The sequence below is a fragment of the Pyrus communis genome, chromosome 1, assembly GCF_041283825.1.
Source record: "Pyrus communis isolate YQ-2024b chromosome 1, ASM4128382v1, whole genome shotgun sequence".
Lineage (NCBI taxonomy): Eukaryota > Viridiplantae > Streptophyta > Magnoliopsida > Rosales > Rosaceae > Pyrus > Pyrus communis.
The window spans coordinates 13,655,213-13,679,817 of NC_142565.1; the positions used below are offsets into that span (position 1 = coordinate 13,655,213).

General features: G+C 36.4%; 3 protein-coding genes and 2 long non-coding RNA genes across 6 annotated transcripts; 2 read left to right on the top strand and 3 right to left on the bottom strand.

The window, feature by feature from the left end:
• Positions 1-1,910: 1,910 nt before the first annotated feature.
• LOC148699213 (uncharacterized) lies at positions 1,911-4,424 on the bottom strand. Its single transcript, XR_015965219.1, has 2 exons — positions 3,997-4,424; positions 1,911-2,380 (listed from the first exon to the last, which is right to left on the bottom strand). It is a non-coding gene; the product is annotated as an uncharacterized LOC148699213 (long non-coding RNA).
• A 2,263-nt stretch (positions 4,425-6,687) lies between these two features.
• LOC148699214 (uncharacterized) lies at positions 6,688-8,228 on the top strand. Of its 2 annotated transcripts, XR_015965221.1 has the most exons (4): positions 6,688-6,920; positions 7,010-7,122; positions 7,443-7,541; positions 7,831-8,228. It is a non-coding gene; the product is annotated as an uncharacterized LOC148699214 (long non-coding RNA). The 2 variants fall into 2 exon arrangements; XR_015965220.1 differs by lacking the exon at positions 6,688-6,920 and having other exon boundaries at positions 6,935-7,122.
• Positions 8,229-9,241: 1,013 nt separating this feature from the next.
• On the bottom strand, positions 9,242-10,519 carry LOC148699215 (uncharacterized). The gene is made up of 2 exons (XM_088698446.1): positions 10,207-10,519; positions 9,242-9,972 (listed from the first exon to the last, which is right to left on the bottom strand). Exons 1-2 carry the CDS (start codon positions 10,408-10,410, stop codon positions 9,469-9,471), a joined length of 708 nt encoding a protein of 235 aa, XP_088554572.1. The 5' UTR covers positions 10,411-10,519; the 3' UTR covers positions 9,242-9,468.
• Positions 10,520-10,648: 129 nt separating this feature from the next.
• Positions 10,649-12,154, bottom strand: LOC137719632 (uncharacterized). The gene is made up of 3 exons (XM_088698434.1): positions 11,649-12,154; positions 11,338-11,563; positions 10,649-11,253 (listed from the first exon to the last, which is right to left on the bottom strand). Exons 1-3 carry the CDS (start codon positions 12,087-12,089, stop codon positions 11,129-11,131), a joined length of 792 nt encoding a protein of 263 aa, XP_088554560.1. The 5' UTR covers positions 12,090-12,154; the 3' UTR covers positions 10,649-11,128.
• A 5,808-nt stretch (positions 12,155-17,962) lies between these two features.
• Positions 17,963-23,670, top strand: LOC137719851 (uncharacterized). The gene is made up of 16 exons (XM_068458853.2): positions 17,963-18,567; positions 19,164-19,233; positions 19,435-19,556; positions 19,654-19,704; positions 19,791-19,910; positions 20,085-20,204; positions 20,375-20,510; positions 20,610-20,780; positions 20,888-21,043; positions 21,317-21,423; positions 21,499-21,589; positions 21,861-22,002; positions 22,263-22,419; positions 22,566-22,682; positions 22,774-22,900; positions 23,168-23,670. Exons 1-16 carry the CDS (start codon positions 18,467-18,469, stop codon positions 23,405-23,407), a joined length of 2,028 nt encoding a protein of 675 aa, XP_068314954.2. The 5' UTR covers positions 17,963-18,466; the 3' UTR covers positions 23,408-23,670.
• The last annotated feature ends 935 nt before the right edge of the window (positions 23,671-24,605 follow it).

Genomic DNA, 24,605 nt, shown 5'->3' on the forward strand with positions numbered 1-24,605 from the left:
TTTATGGTATCCACTTGTATAAACTTTTTAAATTCACGATCGAATTAGTTCATTGTATTCATATAGGGTTAAGGAGTGTAGTTGTAAAAAATCATCAAAATCGGAGTTAAATAACTATTAAATTGTGATTTTTTGTTTATCGCTGTCGAAAAGGTTTGTCCTGTTACTTGATATCTGAATGTTTGTTTTTTGCGATTTTTGGCATATGGGATCTCGAAGCATATACAACCAAATTTGACGGTTGGATCGTTGAAACTAGTTTCATACAATACGTATCCCATCATAACAATAGATTCACTAATACTTAGAGTTTATTTATACTTTCATTAAGTATAACATAAGATTTTATGATATTGTTTGGGCCCAAAATATTGTTGCTGGGCCGAGCAGCAGGATGCGCTCGGCCCAAGGTGATGACAAATAATATGGGCCGAATAATAAGGCCCGGGCCAGCTGGCAGGGTCGGCCAAATCCTATCATAAGTAGTCCAGATAAATAGAAAGGTCGAGGAAGTCCTGGTGCAACTAGGATTCTCGACCAGCAAGGAATGAAGTCCCGAAATGAAGGAAAATTCAGAATCCCAGTAGAAGGAGGTTTGTTCGAGGAAGAGGCGAAATGGGACAAGGACTCCCAATCCAAATCGGAGTCGGTTTCAAGGAATGGGGCACTATAAATACAAGAAATCATGCAAACAGAAAGGACCTTCAAATCAGCATACAATTGCCCTGCGCAAAACCTCTCAAACACCTTGAGATTTTTTCCTTTTCTTTTTCCTGCCGACACACCTTCAGTTTGGATAAACAGCACTGTGGAAGCACCCGGCGAGCACCTTCAGTTTGGATAAACAGCACTGCATCGAGGTCGACCGATTATCTATCCAAGTCTCGGTCGAGAAAGGTTTTCGAACCTTTGTTGGCAGAGGTCACTTTGCTAGCCTTCTCGGCATAGTTAGGTGTTACGAATTACATTGCTCGGCGTACTGGTCGCCGAGTGGTTTTATGATTGGATACTCACAAGTGAGTTTCAGGGTTTGGCATTCCGACGGCCGAACTACGTTTACCATCAAGACATACGTCACGTTCGAGTACCTGTGCCCATACAGTTTGGTCTCGATTCGACGTGCTTATACTCTCACGAATATAATCACAGTGACCAAATCAGGCTCGGACGATCTGTGAACTCAGCAGAATTAGCAGCCTTGTCTTCAGGTTGTAGAACCCAGAGACCGAGAGCGTTCCTTCCTCGGTCGCAACCGCAAGATAGAGAAGTCAGCGACGCGCTCAAAGCGACATCAACAAATTTTACTCCTCGGCCAACCTCGGCCGACGAGTTGGCACGCCCCGCATTCGACCGAAGGACGTAGTTAGCTTATTAGTTACTCGGCCTGCGCGCCACGTAGGTTTTGTAATTTTTAGGGTCAACAGATATCCACTAGTGTAAATATTTTAAATTGATGATCAAATTATTTCACTGTCTTCATATAGGATCAAGGAGTGTAGCTATTAAAAAATCATCAAAATCGGAGTTAAACCTATCGTTAAATGGTGATTTTTTGTTTATAATCGTCGAAAATGTTTGTCTCGTTACATAATCTCTTAATGTTGTTTTTTGTAGGGCTGGGCACGGGCCGGGCCGGGCCCAATTTTGAAGGGACCGGACCGGACCTAGGTTCAAAAAGAACGGGGCGGGCGGGGCCGGGGATTACATTTTTTAATATAAGAACCGGACATTACCCGGCCCGGTTGAAACGGGCCGGTTCGAGCCGGGTCCACGGGTCTTTTTTTTTTTTTTTTTTTGGTTGTTTGAAAAAAAAAAAAAAAAATTTGTACAGATTGCAATCTGCACAAAAACTGCAGATTGCAATATGCACAGATGAACATATTGTAAAAGAAAAACTACAAGAAGGGAACTATCATGACCAAATCCTGGTACTTTTTGAGACATTGATTCAAAACAAAAGATAAACAATATGTACATCCAAAAACATAAAGTTAACTTGTAATGTCATGGTTCCATTAATAAATCATGGCCTCTTTAATCATGCTCTGTTTTAATGGTTTAGTCTCATTAATCATGATCTTTTTCATGTCCACTTACTACTATATTTCCCAGTTTTTTTTCTCGCACACTATGCTATCTTTACCAACCAAACAGCCTAAAAAGTTCGTGACTCATTGCAGCTCTGCAAAACATTCTCCTTCACTTACAGAGCGGCAAGAATAAGGCACCACCCAATTGAACATAGTTAAATAAAAAAGGTATACCACATTGTAAAACCACATGACAATAAAGAAGAAACATGACTGCCCTTTGAAGCCGATTTGCGCACAGTGCACGAATGAAGAAATACACAACAAAAAAGCCACCTCCGTCGAATGACCTGAGAGAGGGAAAAGATCAACTACAAAAACAGACAGAAAAGAGAGGGGAAGGGAAAAAATGTAAGAACAACTCTGAAATCGACACACAGCCCCGGCACAGAGAGAGAGAGAGAGAGAGAGAGAGAGAGAGAGAGAGAGAGAGAGAGAGAGAGAGAGCTCTTAGGACATAAACCTTAACATTTTACCTGCAAGCCCACTTTCTACGATAACAACACCAAATCATTGTATCCCTTCATACATATAACATGATGCTTCACCTTGACCCAGTGGCCAATGAGGCTGGGCAATAACACGTATATATTAGAGAAAATTATACAATAGGTTATAGAGAATATGAAGGAAAAACATACACTGGTTGTGTATTGAAAGCAATCATTACAACCCCTGGCTCTAAATCATTGAAGAAGAAATATCTGCAGTAGTTTGGAAGCGCGAAACTCCACGCAGAAAGTAGATTAACGTGGGTCAACTGCATCTTCATGGTGCCAAGAAAACAACCACAATGGCATTGCTATTCATAGGAATATGGAACATTACATAACACTCCTTTGTACAATATACGAACTGTTAAGGACTGATTCAGTCAATTTTGAACCAAAAGAAAAAATCCAAAACAAAAAGCATTATTAAAAATTCAAGGACACCGTAAAACCTTAAACGTTGAGCAAATGAATGAACGTGCACTTCTGTACCCCGATCCTTCGTCATGAATTTGAAAGATAAAAAAAGGATAACCAAAAATCAAAAGGAATTATTAACTTACGAATTCAGAAGTAAACCTAAATTAAAAAAAAAATATCCAAAACCACCGCTCCATTTTTGTATTGAAAATTCATTTGCTCCTCTTGACAGCTTCTAGTCAAGTTTATGAGGCCACGTTGTTGGAATTTTGTACCCATTTTTTCTGACGGTTTATTTCCTCTTTATAACCATTCCGCTCTGTTTGCAAAGCCAGAGACGTAGAGGAAATACTGATGTGGGAGTGGGAAGTTAGGGGGGAAAGCAATGCTATCAATCATTTCAATAGCTAGATCATCATTCACTAACACCAAAATTCCAGTAATCAATCATCATTTTGTTAATACAATCACTGCGTCGGAGAATCACCTCACTACCACAATTAAAACCCTTAACACTAACCCAACGAGCATAGCAGCGGAGTAATTCAGTCAAGTGGTTGTGAATCTTTACGCAGGGCCATAAAAATGAACAAAAAAAAAAAATCCCAAACTAGAACTCCTTCCATCTTCTTCACAAGTTTTCTCGGGAAATAAAACATATCCTAACCTCAAAAACAATTCCCAAACCCCGAAACTTACAATCCCTGATCAATAATCAAAAACCCCTACCCCTGATCAACACCAAAAAATCCCCAAAACTCCAATATCTCAAACAATCAACCAAAAATCCCAAAACCCTCCATATCAACCTAACAATCATACAAAAATGGACAAGAAAAAACGAATTTTAGCATGAATTTTCAATTGGGGTCAAAACGCAGACTGGGAAAAGCACACAGTCACAGAACCCACATGAATTTTCAATTGGGGTCTTGCTCACTTTGAGAACCCAGAATAGCATCTACAAATCTAAGGAAGCAGAAGAAAATATTTACCTTGCTGGGTACACGAGTTGTTCGACTTCGTTGTTTGTCGGAGGGAGAGAAACTGATTTCTAGAGAGTGAGTCAGGAAAAGAAGATCGAAGCCTGATGATGATGGCAGCGGACGGAGGGTAGCGATGTATGGAGCTAGGACGATCGGAGAGAGTTAGGAGGAGAGAGGTCTGAGTGAACTGTGAAATGAGAGGAGTCGGGAGGACCAGGAGGAAACAATTTCTTGATTTTCTTCTATTATTCATTCTAGAAACGGGCCGGCCCGGGGGCCCGCCCACTTCTATTTCAAGATCCGCTCCGCCCCGCTAATATGGTATACCCGAACCGCCCCGCCCCGTTTTGTGTTTAGAAATTTAGGACCCGGCCCTTACCCGCCCCAAACAACGGGTACCCGCCCCTACCCGCGGGTCCAGGATCCGTTTGCCCAACCCTAGTTTTTTGCGATTTTTTGCATATGCGATCTCGAAGAATATACAAACAAGTTTGACGGTTCGATCGTTGAAATTAGTTTTGTACAATGTGTATCCCATCAAAACGATAGATTCACTAAAGTTTATTTATACTTTCATCAAGTATAACATAAGATTTTAAGGTATCCGCTAGTGTAAATATTTTAAATTGAAGATCGAATTCTTTCATTGTATTCATATAGGATCAAGAAATGTAGCTATAAAAAATCATCAAAATCGGAGTTAAAATAACCGTTAAATCGAGGTTTTTCGTTTATAACCATCGAAAAGGTTTGTCCCATTACTTGATCTCTGAATGTTTGTTTTTTGCAACTTTTTGCATATGCGATCTTGAAGCATATACAAACAACTTTGACGGCTGGATCGTTAAAATTAGTTTCGTATAATGTATATCCCATCAAAATGATAGATTCACTAAAACTTAGAGTTTATTTATACTTTCATTAAGTATAACATAAGATTTTGTGGTATCCACTAGTGTAAATATTTTGAATTGAAGATTGAATTCATTCATTGTATTCATATAGGATCAAGGAGTAGCTATAAAAAATCATCAAAATCGAAGTTAAAATAACCGTTAAATCATGATTTTTCATGTATAACCGTTGAAAAGGTTTGTCCCGTTACTTGATATCTGAATATTTGTTTTTTGCGATGTTTTGCGTATGTGATCTCGAAGCATATATAAACAAGTTTGATGGTTGGATCGTTGAAATTACTTTCGTACAATGTGTATCCCATCAAAACGATAGATTCACTAAAACTTAGAGTTTATTTATACTTTCATTAAGTATAACATAAGATTTTGTGGTATCCACCAATGTAAATATTTTAAATTGAAGATCAAATTCATTAATTGTATTCATATAGGATCAAGGAGTGTAGCTGTAAAAAAATCATCAAAATCGAAGTTAAAATAACCGTTAAATTGTGATTTTTCATTTATAACGTCGAAAAAGTTTGTCCTGTTACTTGATCTCTGAATGTTTGTTTTTTGTTATTTTTGGCGTACGCGATCTTGAAGTATATACAAACAAGTTTGATGGTTGGATATTTGAAACTAGTTTCGTAGAATGCATATCCCATCAAGTTGAATGGTATATGTTAGATCCCATATTGCCTAGGGGAGTGGATCGTGTAAGCCTTATATGTATATTCTTATCTTTACCTAGCACGAGGTCTTTTGGGAGCTCATTGGCTTCGAGTTCCATCAGAACTCCGAAGTTAAGCGAGTTCGGGCGAGAGCATTCCTAGGATGGGTGACCCACTGGGAAGTTCTCGTGTGAGTTCTCAGAAACAAAACCTTGAGAGTGTGGTCAAGGCCCAAAGCGGACAATATCGTGCTACGGTGGAGTTGAGCCCGGGATGTGGTGGGGGCCCTGGCTAGGATGTACCAATTTGGTATCAAAGCCAATCCTTGGCCGGTAGTGTGCCGACGAAGACGTCAGGCCCCTAATGGGGGTGGATTGTTAGATCCCACATCGCCTAGGGGAGTGGATCTTGTAAGCCTTATATGTATATTCTCATCTCTACCTAGCACGAGGCATTTTGGGAACTCACTGGCTTCAGGTTCCATTGGAACTCCGAAGTTAAGCGAGTTCGGGCGAGAGCATTCCCAGGATGGGTGACCCATTGGGAAGTTCTTGTGTGAGTTCCTAGAAACAAAACCGTGAGGACATGGTCGGGGCCCAAAACGGACAATATCGTGCTACAATGAAGTCGAGCTTGGAATGTGGTGGGGGCCCGGGCTGGGATGTGACAATATATATTTATTAAGTAGCTTTAAATTTATTTATTTTGTACGTATAACTCTTAAGAAATTAAGTGGTATATATATTTATTAAGTAGCTTTAAATTTATTATTGTAGTTCGGATCGAGTTTTTGTTAAAAAAATATATTATTGTGGGTTTTATGTAAAAAAAAAAAAAATTAAAATTTGAAGGGAATAAAGTTAAATTTTCAATAATTTTTATAATATATATATATATATATATTTTTTAAATTAACTTGCGCGACCCACTAGCCAATGCGTTGTGCAAATAGCCTTTGCATGACGTATTAGTTGATGCGTCGTGCAAAAACACTTTGCGCGACGCCGTTATTCCGTGGCGCAAACATTCTTTGCGTGATGTATTGGTTGCTGCGTCGTGCAAAGTATGTTTGCATGACGAATATATGCATCGTGCAAGTTGTTAAAATTTTGGCGGTCCACCTGAAAAAATAGGCGCTGTTTTTAAATTTTTATAATGGAGGTGCAATCGGAAGAGTCCAGACACTACCCTCTCTCTCACTCGGTCTCTCTCTTCCCTCTCGCTCATCTCTCCCTCTCTCTCACTCTGTCTCGCTCTTCTCTCCCACTCCGTTAGACGATGACAAAGACGAAGGAAGACGACAACCACTACACACTCCGGTCCAACCTCCGTCGGAATTATCGCCGTTTCCTTGATTCTGAAGGTCCCTTCATATCTATCTCTCTCAATGTTTTGCTTTTTGCTTTAATCGTTCAACATATGATAATTAGGGTTTTATTGGGTGAGTGTTAGAATGACCAATACGTTCTTCCACTATTTTGTGACGAAGAAATTCTGATGGAGTCGATTGCAAAGAAGGGGTTAGAGCAGTACTTGCTTCAGCTTCAGCATCACCCAGAACCAAGGTCAAATTCTATGCCCTTTATCAAATTATCAGTCTCACTTTTATTCTAGGATATCTTGATTTCCTCTGTTTTCTATATTATAACCCTGTTTGGTTCCCGAGAAAGTTGAGGAAACCCCCAAAGATTGAATTTTTTTTTTTGTTTTTGTATGTCTAGATTGTTTTCTCATCTAGGTTTTTTCAAAGATGATGTATTTTCAGCTCATATTCCTTAATTATTATTAGTAGTTAATTAGTTTTTCGAGCTGAATAATATGAGTGTAACAAGTTGTTAATTGGGATTTTTTTTGGTAATCTTCATTTCGTTTGATATCCGAACAGGCAATTACAGCAGGGGTTTTGTCAACGATCTGTGACGTAATGTCACAGAAACTCACCAGCATTCAGAAACTTCAGATAAGATGGCTCCTTCTCAAAATGGTAAGGTCCATTAGGATTCCATATTGACGATTTTATGAAAGTTTGTATATGTGATCTGTGTATGTGTGCATACTGTATATGAAAGAAACAGTGATTTTTGAAAGTAGTAAAGTTGGTTTAAACTCGTTGTTCGATAATTTAAACCTAATTTTACGCTTTTGTCAAAAAAGATGTCTACTAGCATTTGCTATGAAACTGAAGTGTTTGTAGATTCACTTTCTCATAGATGTTCGATCATGCATTCTATTTGAGAAACATTGTCAAACTAATTTCTCTCCCACTCCGTTAGATGAAGACAAAGACGAAGGAATTCCTCTTCGTTTCCTCAATTCTGCTCCACCTTCCGTCGGAATTCCTCCGCTCCACCTTCCGTCGGAATTCCTCTTCGTTTCCTCAATTCCGAAGGTCCCTTCACATCTCGCTCTCAATATTTTGCTAGGTCCAGATTTCAATTTTAGTTTGTGTAATTAGATTTCAATTTTAGGTACATCAAAATCGGAATTCAAATTTCAATTTTAGTTTGTGTAATTAAATTTCAATTTCTGGAAATAGGTTGCTGTAAAATTTACAGATGTTTGTTTTGTGAATTGGGTGTATGAATGATTTGTGGGTTTTGGTTTTGCAAGAGGACGCTTGGGGTGTGGGGAAGTTGCGGCATCGGTGTAAGGTCCCGTATTTTTAGTTGTATTGTGGCTATTATTATTATTTTTATATTTAGAATGAAGCTAAGATAAGTTTTTACATAGCTCATCACGTGTGATGCATGTAGCTATGCATATTTACACCTCACCATTACCATGACTAGGTTTTGAGTTGGAAGGATTAAGGTGGAGGTGTCATTAGTTTGCATTTATAGGACAAGTGTCTTGTAATTCATGTTTTTATTAGTAGGAGCTGCCATTTAAAAATCATGCAAGCAGGAGGTGGAACCTTAATGTTAGAATGAGGGCAAAAGGTCTTCTTTTCATTAGTCTAGCTAGATTGCTTACTGTTGGAAGCTATATTCGAATGTGGCACACCACAGTTTATGGCTATCTCCTTGTATATTTGCTTAGTGAGCACTCTACACAGTGACTATGTGAAGCTACTTACTTGGACGTGTCTTATCTTCTATTTCCACCTGTTATTGGCCAGCCACTTGCCTAAGTCTACTACCTATTTAGATTACCACGCAACATCTTGTAAGAGAAGGTCAATTGATTTGTTATATCTCTAGCCGCTAAGCCAACCAATAAGAAGTTAGCTTGACCTCCTTATTTCTAGTATAAATAGGAAGCCATGCTCCATTGTTTTCACATATCAAGGAAACATGCAGAGCATGCATCAAAGGTTCAACGTAGAGAAACAGAGTGAAGGTAAAGAGAGAAAGAAATAGGGTTTAGGGTTTGTTGTGTGGAGATTCCTTGTGTACTTGTCTTGTCGAGGTTCTAGCTATCGATCAATGTGAGTGGTTTATGTAATGTGTTTTAGGCCTCGTTTGGCAGCTCAGACTGTATTGACTATTTCTGTCGGATAAGATAAATAGCCACCGAATAGTACTGACTAAATTAGTCGGGTGTTTGGTGCAGTATCGGATTAATGACCGTATTATTTATACTGTGTTTGATACTGAACCGGATAGGACAAGAGAAAAAAAAATTAACAAATCTTTCTTTGTTTGTTGAACTTTTCTAATATTTATACCTATTGAAAACCACATCAAATTCAAAATATTTTCCAATAACATAAAAGAAGGTTCACAAAAAACAACTACAATCGTTACGATATATAATCTAACCACATATCCAAGTTCATAAAATATACAAATGCAAGGTGGTTTCAGTAAGAAACAGTTTGTCCAGATAGCCAAAATATATGCATGCTACTTTTAACAAAATATATGCATGCTACAGCTTTTAACAAAATATATTGTTGTTGGTTTGAAATGTCAATTGAGGTTACTTTGTCCAAGTAACATGAGTACAAAGGCTTTTTTCATTGCACCATCCAAAGACGAGAATGTCCTCTCATTCTGTGGCTTTTCAAAAAGGATATTTAGTGCCTTGATTTGATCCTCAATAGACAAATCCATCTTTGACAATTCTGAAACAATCTTAGGTTTTGGATCCACTCCTTTCCCAAAAGCAACTTGTAAAACTTCACCCAACTTATCAACTGATTCAGAAAGCATTTCTTTAAATGCCACAGCAAGATCATTATCATTAGTAGCTCTCTTCCTTTTCCGGGTACTTGAACTACTGGACCGTCGAGCAACATAGGGAGAACTAGTCTCCGCCTCATCTTCATCTTCATTAATGTGCTCAGGCTCATTCATCATCTCAATAGGAGTTGCAACTCCTACTCCAGTTGCTCGGTCTTTCCCAAAAATAACATTCAATCTGTCATACAATGGAAACGATTTTCCTAGCCAGCCTTCTGCTTCTTTGTTAACCTGCAATGCGAAAACAAATCACACTATCCATAAAATACAAACAATCTTATTTTGATCCCTTCAACCTGTCTTGATATAATCAAGCATCCATTAATTTAATTAAGATGTTATAATGAATGGGGCTAAATGATATGGTTTGGTAGAGACAATCATACTATTAAATTGTATGTAAAGGAACATGTTAAAGTAATCAAATATGTAAAGTTAAATTCTAGTATTATGTTAGAGAATTACCTTTACATAGGATTGCCATACTTCAGTGCTATCAACCTCAATACACTTTCGTACATCATTCCATGCAAAACCAGTTTTATTAACCATGTCATAAACTATTGCATAATCTTTTTTCCACCTCCTCATTTTGGACTCAATATGTGGAATTGCCTTTATATTGGCATTAGGACATTTCAAATTAATAGCTGTTTCAAACTGAGCCATTGTTCCGGGTTTGAAACAACCGTTATCACATCACAAATTCTTAACAACTGGCTCCTCAAGTATGGAGAGCAATGCATCTTCTTCATGTTGTTTCCAAACCCTTCTACTTCCTTTTAGTTGACTACTTTGTTCACTTTCCATTCCTACAATTACATACACAACATGTGGAACTCCTTTATATTGGCATTAGGACATATAATCAATAATGCATATAATTAATAGTAAGTGATAAAAACCATAAGCAAATCATACACTTTTTAAATAAATACATAACCAGGTCACACTTTGTTCGAATAAAGTATCATAACTGAATACATAAGAAATCACTATTTGTTCAAATAACAAACCATAACCAAATCACAACATGCATATGTAAAAAAATTTAATCAAATCACACTTGTGCATGCCACTCATTGTACATACTCATAGCCAAAGTGTTTCTCCATGCAATCCATTCTTGTGTAGGTTGAACACTCTCAATCATATCTTCATCATCATCACTACTTTCAGATTCGTCCAAGTTTAGGATTTCATTTTCTATTGGATCAGCTGACATATGCCTTCTAATAAGATTATGTAATAGGCAGCAGGCTATCATAATCCTAAATTGTGTTTTAATTGGGAAAAATGATGGACCTCTTAAGATGCTCCAACGCATCTTAAGTAGTCCAAAACATCTCTCAATGACATTTCTAGCTTGAGCATGTTTCATATTGAACTACTCCTCATGATTAATCGGGAGTCTTCTATTTCTCCACTCCGAGATATGGTAACGCACTCCCCTATACGGTGCAAGGTATCCTGGACCATTTGTGTACCCACCATCCACAAAGTAGTAACACCCTAACACACAAAAAAATGTATATTGCTATATATAAGAAAAATGAGGATTCAAATTACAAATATAAACAAATAATCTATTGTTACCCGTGGGAACTTTTAATCCTGATGGTCTACTTATCGCATCTCGGAGTACTTTAGAATCAGATGCCGACCCTTCCCAACCTGGGTACACAAATATAAAATTCATGTCCACATTACAGACTCCCAACATATTGGTCGCAATCTCTCCCTTCCTTGATCGGTATCTTGGTTTATCTCGCTCAAGGACATGACCGTTAATGTAAGTCCCATCCAATGCCCCCAAGCAATTCTAAAAAAAATCATTAACATTAGTATGCTCAATATATTTAATTACATTAATTTTAGAAGTAATTTTTATAAAATATGAAGAATACCTCAAACCAACTCCATTTAGGATCTGGGTAGGCATTAGGAATGGGTTCTAGCACTTTCAAAAGTGTACCTTGTAGCCTTAACACTCCATGTAGAATGGAATTGAAATACCTACTTATGGTCTCCCCCGATCGACAAAACCTACTCCCAATTGTACGATTCTTGACATGATGTGCAAGTATATGCAAAAACATGCAAACTTGTTCTTCCATTGTCACTACACCATCCAATTTTACTCTACCGTGGTCACGAAGCATTTGACATAAATAATGGAACGTTTTTCTATCCATTCTAATTTGGTTCACACACTGAACATCATCATATCCTATTAGGCTATCTAAATAGGTTGACCCTACCATTCTCCTAACAAATGTGTGATTTCTACGTGCAAGTTGCCGATTCCGCCTTCTAGCTGAATTATGATTCTTGATGAACCACATCATCAACCAAGTCACAATATTCAAGTACCACACGTTAACAATGAAGCATGCCACAATCTTTCTTTGATCCATGTCTAGTGAAAATATAAAATAACATTATTAGATAGTGAAAATATTACCACACAAACACACACACACACACACACACACACACACACACACAATTCAATAACCCTAGTTCGAAAATTTTCAATTCAACAACCCAACTTCGAAATTTTTCACACACACACACACACACACACACACACACACAGAGACACATAACACACACACACACACACACACACACAATTCAACAACCCTAGTTTGAAAATTTTCAATTCAACAACCCTAGTTCGAAATTTTTCTCACACACACACACACACAATTCAACAACCCTACTTCGAAAATTTTCAATTCAACAACCCTACTTCAAAAATTTTCACACACACAAACATAATTCAACAACCCTATTTCGAAATTTTTCACACACACACACACAGAGACACAATTCAACAACCCTAGTTCGAAAATTTTCAATTCAACCACCCTAGTTCGAAATTTTTCACACACACACACAGATATATATATATATATAAAGTAAAATTAACATAAAAATTTTAAAAAAATGGAACGAGATTTGTAGTTTAGGTGTGGTTAAGAGTTGTCACCGTCGTACCCAAGGTCAAGTTTCCGTATGGTTGCATTGCGGCTGCGAGACAGCGAGTGAAACAGGAGCTGCGCCAGAGACAAAGTTTTGTTTAGGTAAGTGAATCAGCACACTCCCACTCTACCCAATCATTAAAATTGTAAGTTCAACACCAACAACAAACCCTAAATTCGACCCCAATAGCAAACCCTAAAATTCAAAAATTCTAATTAAAACACAAAATTACATAATCAATTGCATAATTAGAGAGAAAATAATAACTAGATTCAATCAATTGAAAGAAAATTGCAAGAAAAATAGGAGGAGGGGGAAGAATAGAGGGAGGGGCGGAATCCTAGAAGAAGAAATCTGAAAAGAACTGTGATTCAAACGAAGAAGAAGAAGTTGAGAAGACGAACCTGGGATGAGAGGAAGAGAGAGCGCCTGGAGAGCGCCTGGAGAGGAGGAGAGGAAGAGAGGGCGCGGAAGACTAGTTTCTCGCTGAGCCCAACTAAGTTATACCGTGCATTTGCACGGTATTAGTAAGCGGGTAAGCGTCGGGTAAAAAAGGTGGGCCCGAATTATTTAATCCGGTGCTTATTTAATCCAAACGGTCACCAAACACGGTACACCGTATTATTAGTCCTATCCGGTGCCTTATACGGTGTGCCAAACAGGGCCTCAAAGTATTCTTATTTTCTGATAAATGAAAACCACGAACTATTGTGGGTTTTATCTATTTATAAATCTCTATCTATTTTAAGTCAAGCATGTTGGATTTGTTGAAATGCTTTTGGAATTATAAATATGGTGATATGTGGATTATTTGGATATGTTCATGCAGCATGCAAACTTTAGTGTTGCATTAATCTGAGGGATAAATGTAAACTGCACACGGGGACATTAGGGCAAATGACCATTAGGGGTCATGTGGTGAGTTACAATTTATGAAGGATATCATGAACACGTGAAGGGATGATGTGATATGACATTATGTGTATAATGATTTAATATTATTATCCTATTTTATAGTGTGATTAAAATGGAAAGCTTGACTGGCATATTATATATTCTACTCACTGAGCAACGGTGGTTGTTGCTCACCCCTCACCTATTATTTTATAGATGAGTTATTTGGCAAGACATGTGTTATTTGGCAAGATAAATATTGGAAAAGTCGAGATTGTGATTGAGGAGAAGTTTAAGGATTTTTTATTTATTATTTTTGTACACCCTCTAAGGATTTTGGAGTTATTTTTATAAGAGAAGTTTGTTTTTTGTTTTTTTTTTTTACTTTTACTTTTACTCGCGCATCGAGAGCGGGGTTATTTTTCCATCGACCCCGGGTCTAGGGCGTGACAAACGGGGACTTGAAAATTTGATTGGGTATTGCTGTGATGGGGATGAAAGGCTGCTTGTTGCTGAGTACATGCCTACTGATACTTTGGGCTAAGCATTTGTTGCATTGTATGTCAAACAAAATCTATCTTTATTTACTATTCATCTTTCGACTCCACTTGGTTTTTTAAGAATGCTATTTTTAGCTCAGCTTCTAAGATTTCTCAGTGACCATTTTGTGAAGTACCTCTAAATATATAGCTTTTTAACAAGCAAACATTGAAATGCAAGATGGTATTGACATTAGTTTTCTACAACATGATTCTTATCTAAACGGCTTCTGCTTGAGATATGCTGACTTTACTGGTTGTTTATTTACTTTGTAGGAAGGGTCACTCCAAAAAGTGTTGTTTATAGCTTTGGCATCGTCCTTCTAGATCTGCTTAGTGGGAAGCACATCCCTCCAAGTCATGTAAGTGAACTGCTATAAATGTGTGGCATCTACATTTTTCAGCTAGTGTGTCCTACTCCTTTGCTTACTTATTCAAACTAGAGTCTTTAGTGTTGTGTTATAGTCATGTTGGAGTGTGTCAACTTGTAATTGTTCGCTCAAAGTTGAAGTTAATTGATTACAAATAATCTTTAGTGTATCTATTTATACTAAACTTGTGTAGTTCAAAAATAAATGTTAAACAACGTGGTACTCCTTTTGTTTCGTCTATAATGGCTCTATTTGATAGCTTATTTCAAAGTATTTGGTATGGTATTCATTATAGCTTGTGTATTCGTTTCATGCCAACTGCTCCATTTTGATGATGCAATATTCTTTGGATTTATAGCTTGTGTATATAAGGACAGGTTACCCTGACAGAGGAAGTGGAAACCCTAAAAGATAAGATTGTGGCCCAAGAAGTAGCCAGGGATGCTCGGGAAGCCCAGATTGCTGCTCAGTTTTCGACCTAGGATGAGAAGATGAGCATGATTTTACGGGTCTAACAGATGTCTGGCCTTCAAATCCCGATGCCATCACCTAATCTTGCTCCACCTTCAACCTTCCAACCATTTTGCCCAACTGATACCTAGTAGCTTGATGTATTAAACCTAGAAGACTACTTGTTGTAGTTTTTTCTTTTTTGTTCGGACATCTTGTATGTACATTTTCATATATTTTATAATTAAATAATTTTTCTTGGTTTATTAATTATTGTTTAGAATTTAATTAAAATATTTATTAAAAATTAAATAAAAAATATTTTTGCCAAAAAATAAAAATAAAAAAACAAAGGTTTGCGCGACGAAGAAGTAACATACGTTGCGCAAAGCGTCTTTGCACGATGTAGGTCCCTACGTCGCGCAAGGTAGCTTTGTGTGACGTAGGGACCTGCATCACGCAAAGTACTTTTGCGCGACAAAGGGACTTGCGTCGTGCAAAGTAGTTTTGTGCGACGCATGTTACTTCTTCGTCACGCAAACCCTGCTGTCACGGCCTTGGCTCGACGATTGGTACGCGATGAAGGTTTGTTGGGCTAATTTTTGCGCGACGATTTTTAACTTTGCGCGACGAAGGACATGCGTCGCGCAAAGTATTTTTTGTACTAGTGTAAATAGCCATTACTAAGAAAACCCTTGATGCTAGGTAGACATTACGAAGTTTGTTGAAAACCACTTTGACATAAAAGCAAGCCATGAATTTGAGAAGGAACCGGTAAGCGGAATAATAGTGCGAAAATGAGTTGCAAGCCAAAACCAAGCAAGTTGTGCAAATTTACAACTAAAATATAAATGCTTGATAGATTTATAATTATTGTAACAAAGTTGCCGTATTGGAACCAAACGAATGCCCCGTCACTATAGTTGATCCTTTGCTGGGAGCTTATTGAAAAGAATCCTCCAAACTAAAATAATATAGCGAGGTGGAATGAAAGGATGTCAAATAATGGAAGCCCGACTTTTAATAGGAAACCGATGACGAACAATTTTCTAACCATAAGAAAACCAAAAATAAACTCCAGATGTAGAAGGTTGCCCAATTAACATGTCATTTTCCTCATGAATTGGATGAGGTATCTTTAAAATCTTTTTAGCCAACTTTGGAAAAGTAGAAGAAAAAAAAAAAAAAAAAAGCAATAACTCATTTTCTCATACTACGAATAATGTCAAGACTTCAAAAAGGAGTAAGGACTGTAGCACCAACAACCTCCACAATAAGTGTATCAAACCACTAATCAACCAAAAGAGAAGTACTAGAACCATTTCCAATCACCCAAAGACAATTCTGAAATAAGATATGGAGAATGGAATTAACACCGGGCCATATAGAAGATCTCTTGTAACAAGAAGAGTATGAACGACCATGTAGATGAAATCGCACTCGAAAATAAATACTCCATAGAGAATCAAAAGTAATAATAACCTATCCAAGCTTTAAGAGAGCCGTAATATTTAGAGAGCAAAGATCGCACAACCCCAAACCACTTTATTTTTTCATGCACAAATCTGAAATCAAGAAACTGTGACAATCTTCTTTAAGGTCACGTCACCTGACCATATAAATTTGCAATTACATCGCGAAAGAGACCTTAGTAAGGAAGATGGCCATTGATAAACAGAAACTATGTGTAATCATACTCTGAAAAACTTATTTAATGAGTTGAACTCTTCCTACCATTGTTAAAACGTTCCCCTTCCAACTTGTTAACTTCAGGTTTATCTTCCAAGGCTTGAAGATGAGACCCCTAGACTTGTCACAGAAAAAGTTGAACTCTTAAATAGACAAATGGTACTTTACCTTGTTTGAACCCCAAGTACTGCTCGACCACAACTTTGTGAAGCCTTGAAATAGAGCCCAAGTAGAAAATACTTTTATCCTTATTGATAATTTGACTAGAGTCCCTACTATATATCTATCTAAGAAACCTTGCAGATTAAGCAAAGTGACACCAATATTTATGCAAAAACTAAATAGTTCACTTGCATAAAGTACATGAGAATAAGAAATACAACCTGTTCGAGCGAAATTTGTCTTAGTAAGCCCATCATGTTGAAACCGACTCAGAACCCTTGACGCATTCCCTGAAAACAAAAGAAAAGAGAAAAAATTATGTGGGGAACCATTGATTAAGATGGACAATTTAACACATCTCAAGATATTAGATACTAGTTCATAAAACAAGTGTAAAAACCAAAATTAGTAAGTACCCGTAATAGAAAAGACCAATTTAAAGTATTAAAAACCTAAGTTGTATCCACTTTAACTCCTATGTTACCACCACAAGCCACCCCAACAGTAGTTAGTTTAGGATATTTTACATACATTTTAGTTTAGGATGTTTTACATACATTTGTATGAACATTTTAGTTTTAATATAACCAAATACATTTTTTAAATATTGTGATTTCCCTTGAGATTATTATAATTTAAATTACGAATTATTTAAAAAAATTTAAAACTTTTGCCCGATGATTTCTTTCTTCGAGCTTGTATTCTGTACTCTTTTTTTTTTTTTTGCTTGAAATTAATTGAACGACGACCGTTTTGTTGGGCAAAATATTTTAAATTTTTATTTCTTGAAATATTTGGTTCGTCGGGCCAAGTTAGTCAACACACTTTAAATATTTGCCCAACAAATTTTCAACATTCATGCAAACATTTGAGTGACGGTGTTTGCCCCACTAAAATTGCCCGACAAATTTTCTTCGGACAAAAAACTAGGCGATTGAACCACTTTGGCTCAATGAAATTATTTCGTCTTGAAAAGGTTATTTTTTGTAGTGTTGATTGTCGAGATTTTTTCTTGTGTAGGGTACTCCGCTCCTCATTGTTGGCAAGAGGAGATAGTGTCGTTGTATTTCTTACATGGATTGAAGATTGGTTGTTGTACTCAACATTTTCTGCTCAAACATGGGATGAGGAAGTTAATTGTGGAATCAGATGTGCCAAAGCTTGTTGAGACTATTCAAGATAAAAGGGTGGTTGACGTTACTTTGAAGGTACTTATACATAATTTCCAAACTTTAACTACCATGGTGGAAACTATTAGTTTTCATTTCACACCAAGATCGTGTAATATGTCTGCTCACGCCATGGCCTCTTATGCTTCTACTTGGTGGCCGTCTCCCCAGTTTTGAGGGCGATGTAAACAGATCCATTTGACAAACAAATCTGTCAACTGTTTGACAAAACAAGTAAAATCTTTGTTTGTTTTGTTTTGTTTCCGTTAACCAAGGTAAAACTGTTTCAACCAAAAAAAAAAAAAAAGTTACAACCGTTATTTTTAGAATGTTGCTAGTTGAGTTCCAATAAAAATTTGATGGAAGTTCCATATACCATGCAGTATTTTTGTATTGTTTGTGTTATATATATGTGCATGTCTTTCGGTATTTTTTTTTCTTAAACATTTGCAGTTAATAGAAGATGGAGAAGGTAAGGCAATGGAGTTGGATCATTGGGGCATTAGCAATGCTTGCCATTTTGTTGTTTATGCATGGTGATGGTTTCAAGAAGACCCCAGTAAGGTCCTTCCTCTATCCCTTCTCATTCTTCTTTCTTGTTTAGTGCAACGGTGCAACCCATCTCTGCAATAGAGGCTCATGCATTGTCATTTTAATGTTGATAAGTCTGAGAAAAGGTGATGAGCTCTGAGCAGCCATATATCTGTTATTTCAGAATACTGTACAAATAAACTGTCTCGAAAAAGTTCTGCTTTGGTTTTGTTATAGATACTTAATTTCCATGATGACCGATAAATGATATTTTTTCCGATACATATGCTCTCAAAATTTTATTTGTGGCCCATATTACATTTTCAGGTGCTTTTTTAAGTTTGAATTCTTCATCAACATATTCTTGCAATCTCATTTGAAATTATATCCTCCTAATGTCATTTAGGATGTCCTCTTTTGATGATTCTTATTGTGCTTGATTTGAGTATTAATTCAATCGCCTTCTCTTCAAGAAAATCAACCACTCAATCCTGCCACACTTTCTATTTTACCTTTTTACGAACTACTGCCCCATAGTCAGGCTTTCTCTTTTAGGTTTTATTTTGTTTGGGGTGAAATATTGATTTATAAGAATTATAATGAAATTAATATATTTAGTGTAATTACAGAAGGCTACAAGCGGGTGTTACTGGGGCAGATACCGGGGTCAATCCGATGCTAACAAAGACTAAGAACCAGGTAAAGTGCAATCACTATTTGTTAGCTTGATCAACATTGTTATTGTCTTTCGATGACAAAAGGTTTCTCATAGTTCAGTGAACTCTTTCTCTTGCTTTCCCTATCTTCTTCTTTTTTTCATTTTTCATTTTTTTTTTTTATTTTTTTTTTATTTTATATAAATGTTTTCACGTCAGTTCTCTCAACGATGTTGTCTTGTAGGTGGTGATCGATAATGGCATCGTCCGACTCAACTTTTCTTATCCCGGAGGAGACGTCATTGGAATCAATTACAAGGGAATTAAAAACTTGCTTGAAACCAAGAATGCGCTAGATAATCGAGGGCAAGCACGCAATTTGCACTGATTTCTTTTGTTTACTGAATACATGCATAATTTGCACATTGTTTGAACTTTGATATATGTCAAACCTATAATACAGGTACTGGGACGTTGTCTGGAACAGAGATAGAGGTAAAGATGTGGTGGACAAGTAAGCCCTCTTCCTTCCATTTCTACCTAGCATAGTAGATTATCATTTCGATATTGACTAAAATTACGTCCATAACTCATTTGCAGGCTACAAGGAACTGGATTTAGAGTCATTACAGAGAGGGCCGACCAAATAGAGATTTCTTTTACTAAAACATATAATGTTTCCCTCGGTAATGCTACACTTCCCATGAATACTGACAAAAGGTACGGTTCTAATCTTTCCCAATAAGGAGTTTTATTATGCACTTCTCGCTATTTTTATTTTTTATTTTTTTTACCAATATGAAGTACAATTTTAGAGTGTCAATAACAACTAAAGCAGTTTATCAAACTTTATGCTCAAAGTTCTCTAAACCTAACATTAAATTCTTGTTGCAGATACATAGTGCAACGTGGTCGTGATGGGTTTTATGCCTACGCAATATTTGAGCGTCTTAAGGGGTGGCCCAGAACTAATGTGGATCAAATTAGATTTGTATACAAACTTCAACAAGACAAGTACGTGTGAAAAGTGCAAAAAATCTGTAATACATTAACGTAGTGTGTCAGGTTAACGATAAATGGACACTATATATTGTTATTAGAGTTTGACACAATTCTTCAACCTTATCAAATTGTAAAGGGATTGAAACCTCTTGATTAATTATTATGAAAATTTTCAATTCCAGATTTCCATTCATGGCTATATCAGACGACAGAAAACGAGTCATGCCAACAGCCAGAGACCGTACAAATGGCAAGCCCCTTGCCTACCCTGAAGCTGTCCTTTTAACCAAAACAAGCAATCCTGACCTTCGAGGAGAGGTACCACTTAACCTAGCATCACTTTTACGATTATTTTTCTTCTTTTGCTGAGAATATGATATTTCATTTTTGTTATTTTAATTTTTATGTTTGTTGCAGGTAGATGACAAGTACCAATACTCAACTGAGGACAAAGATAACAAAGTTCATGGTTGGATTTGTAATGAACCACCTGTAGGGTTTTGGATAATTACATCAAGTGATGAGTTTCGTACAGCCGGGCCTTTCAAACAAGACCTTACCTCACATGCGGGTCCAACTGTGCTCTCTGTATGTCCACTCATCTAATCAAATATTTCTTCTTACCATTATTGGCATATCCATATCTTCGGTGACGGAACTTAAGAACTTGTGATCAAATTCACCTGGTCCAATAGATGTTTGCTAGTACTCATTATGGCGGGAAGGAAGTTGGGATGACATTCAAAGATGGGGAGGCATGGAAGAAGGTTTTTGGGCCTGTCTTTGTCTATCTTAATTCAGTTCCAAGTTCAAATAATTCCCTCAGACTCTGGGAAAATGCTAAAGAACAGGTATTTACTAATTAATATTATGTTATAGGCAATCATTGTTGAAAGTAGCAATCCGAAATCAGAAAAGAAGAAACCTTGCATGTACTTATAAGTAATTAGGCTACTCTACCTCAACATTCTTCAACCATTTCTCTTTTCATTTTTCATACGGGTAGTAAATATTCGAACAGTACCTTTCCCAACGTCCAGAAGATAAGAAATAATGCACTAATTGAAGTGCATGATTCATGTAACTATTATTCAACTTGTAACGACTAGAAAATTTTATATTAGATGCTTGAAGAAGTCAAAAGATGGCCTTACAATTTCACTCAATCTGAAGATTTTCCATCATCGGATAAACGTGGATCAGTTGCGGGCCAGTTACTAATACAAGATCGGTATGTTCCTCGTTCGAATATTTACATTTTTTCCCTTCAAGAGTTTGAATGTAACTATAAAAACTGATCTTTTAGGTACATCAACGAGAGCCTTGTTTGGGCAAGTTCCGCTTACGTGGGATTGGCAGCACCTGGAAATGTGGGATCATGGCAAAAGGAAAGCAAGGTAACTTTTGAGATTTTTTCTTTGGTGAAACACAAATGTCTTCTATGGTGTTAATGGACGGGTCTCTCAATATTGAGCAATAAACAAACAAAAAGTACCTCCATTTGTTGTGAACTTATTCCTTTTTTTATTTAACGATATATTTACACTCAAGGCTGTAGGTAATAAATTGGTATCGAACTCGCCATCTACGAGATTTTAATCTAAGACATTTTTTGCGATCATTCCTTAACTGAAACATAACTTTTTTATTGCATACTTTTCGTTTCAGGGTTATCAATTTTGGACTCAAACTAACAAGCAAGGTTATTTCCTCATTAAAGACGTTCGACCTGGGAACTATAGTTTGTATGCAACAGTTCCCGGCGTTGTTGGGGATTACAAATATGAAACTATTATTAAAATTAAACCAAGTAAGTTATCTTTTCAAAATAAATATATATATTTGAAATTATAAACAAAAAATTATAATTATACTTTCGATTTCTAATTTGTTTTTCTTTAGTATAATTTGAAGTGCGGCGGAAATGAAAGAGTATGTCAGAAACCTCTTTCGTATTTTTGTTGGTCCAAAACGTGAATGAAGAAATTCAAGATGCCCAATGATTAATGCAGTACAGAACAGTTAAAAATTTCCGGACTAGATATTCACATCACTGAATTATATATGTAGGACGTGGAATTAATCTGGGCAATATAACTTACGTACCTCCAAGAAATGGTCCGACCCTGTGGGAAATTGGCATCCCAGATCGATCAGCTGCCGAGTTCAATGTACCTGATCCGTCCCCAACTCTTAGGAACCAATTATACACCAATCACACGGACAAGTTAGTCTTCGTATAGCAGTCGTATTTTGTTTTACTAGAGGGGAAATGTTCTCTTGCTAGATAGTTTAGCACATTATCAAACTGCGATTTTTCAAGTACTCTTAGCAATTGGTTTGTATGCTTACATAAGGTTATATTGCTTATAGGTTTAGGCAATACGGCTTGTGGGATCGCTATACAGATTTATACCCTAACCATGATCTCATCTACACCGTTGGTGCTGACGATTACCATGACAAGTGGTTTTTTGCTCATGTGACAAGGTACTTCATTGTTTTAACTTAACCTAACATGAGAACAATGCCTCTGCTTTTTTAGATTTGTAGGTACTCTTAATTTAATCAGGCATTGCAGGAACACTGGAAATAATACGTATGAAGCAACCACATGGCAAATTCTATTTCAACTTAAGAATTTGACTACTACCGGAAATTATACACTCCAATTGGCATTAGCCTCAGCCAACAATGCAGAAGTACAGGTATCGTTTAAATCCACAGAAAATGCTAAACAATGTGCAAATGACAGGGTTTTAGTATAGGTTTTTTTTAGGAAAACTAATAAAAATGACTTGAAAATTTTGAGTTCTAAGGATAAAATAAAGGGTAAAATAGATAGTACCAGGATTGACTTTTTAATGTAACAATATGGTTTTTCGTTAAAATGAACAGTATCGGGAGCTTTTCGTTAAATTTTTCATTTTTGTTTTCCTTGGCTATTTGTGTCTTTGACAATGGGATTCAACTAGGTTCGATTTAACAACCAGAGCGCCAAACCACCTCACTTTACGACAGGACTAATAGGGAAGGACAATGCCATAGCAAGACATGGAATTCATGGTTTGTACTGGTTGTTCAGTATTATTGTACCAAGTTATCGACTACAAGAAGGAAACAACACCATCTTTCTTACACAGTCAAGAAGATTGGGCTCTTTTGACGGCGTCATGTATGACTATATTCGACTAGAAGGACCTCCTCAATGGTGAACATATATTGGTTTTAGTACCAACAGGCAAGTGGTGACTTTTGGTGGTTCCTTCAACGGATATAGTTGTCAATGAGGCCACAGATTACGGCATTGTGCTCCTTTTTTGACGTAGCCATTGCTATATAGATGGCCAATTAGTTATATAGATCTTCACTTGGTCACATAAGTTGTGTAGAATTCAAACTCAGATTACTAGAAATGTAATTCAAATTATAAGCTATGATTCTTGTATGATATGAAAATGAAGAAGGGATCGATGAATACACACAGGGTTTGTTGCAGAGAGAATGTAACTCTTGCTGACATCAGTACAAAAATAACTGTTGGAGGAGAGAGGGAGAGGGAGAGATAACAAACTCAATCAATCTCAGCCCTCCATTGTAACTAGCCAATGAACTAATGACAAGTGGACCATTACATTACTTATGAGCTAATAAAAGAACTCTCCAATAACATAATTGCTCGTGTAAAATCTGTGTGGGATTTTTATTTTTGAAAATTTGACATTACTCCTTGAAATTATATTTTTCTGAAGTAAAATTCATATTCTTTTGTTTTCTTGACTAAAGGCCATTGACTAGGCTTCAACTAAGAAAATTCTTTAATTAAATTGGACTTTTCAAATTGTGTATTTTCTGGATGCCTAAACTACCCTTTTAATACTTGGATTGGGTTTTTGGATCAGTTACTTGTTATATCCATTTAATTAATTATATTTATTTTACAAAATATTTCATGCTCATTGTATATTCAATGTATAAACTTTCAAATTGTTATAAGGTGCCGATTGGAAAATAATAATACTAATTTCGTGATTTTGTACATTAAATATACAAGTTAATTTACCTACAAACACAACAATAGACCTAAAACAACTTCGGTTATTGCATATATACTCCAATCCCTAATGCACAAAACAAAAGCTATATGTTCCACACAAACAGAATAGTCTAATTTACCTATATGATTTATGTGCATTAGATTTCAAGTTTATTTAATTGCCTACAAGCACAAACCCACAACATTCAAACATGATCTATTATCACTAATATTTTTTTTGTTTGGAATAGGTAAATTAAAGTAGTTAAATTAGTATAATATTTTATAAGTAGGTATATTAAATAATATGTAGGTAATTACATGATTCAAACAATATTATTTTTTTCGTACGAGATATGTCTATTTTTTTTAATATG

Excerpts from the sequence above, each read along its gene's own strand:
- LOC148699215 (XM_088698446.1), bottom strand. The coding sequence starts at position 10,410 with ATGGCTCAGTTTGAAACAGCTATTAATTTGAAATGTCCTAATGCCAAT. Across the intron at positions 9,973-10,206 it reads TATGGCAATCCTATGTAAAG|GTTAACAAAGAAGCAGAAGG; the intron begins GTAATTCTCTAA and ends TTCGCATTGCAG.
- LOC137719632 (XM_088698434.1), bottom strand. The coding sequence starts at position 12,089 with ATGATGTGGTTCATCAAGAATCATAATTCAGCTAGAAGGCGGAATCGG. Across the intron at positions 11,564-11,648 it reads CTAAATGGAGTTGGTTTGAG|AATTGCTTGGGGGCATTGGA; the intron begins GTATTCTTCATA and ends GATTTTTTTTAG. Across the intron at positions 11,254-11,337 it reads AGGATTAAAAGTTCCCACGG|GGTGTTACTACTTTGTGGAT; the intron begins GTAACAATAGAT and ends TTTGTGTGTTAG.
- LOC137719851 (XM_068458853.2), top strand. The coding sequence starts at position 18,467 with ATGGAGAAGGTAAGGCAATGGAGTTGGATCATTGGGGCATTAGCAATG. Across the intron at positions 19,911-20,084 it reads CCCATGAATACTGACAAAAG|ATACATAGTGCAACGTGGTC; the intron begins GTACGGTTCTAA and ends TTCTTGTTGCAG. Across the intron at positions 20,781-20,887 it reads CGGGTCCAACTGTGCTCTCT|ATGTTTGCTAGTACTCATTA; the intron begins GTATGTCCACTC and ends CTGGTCCAATAG.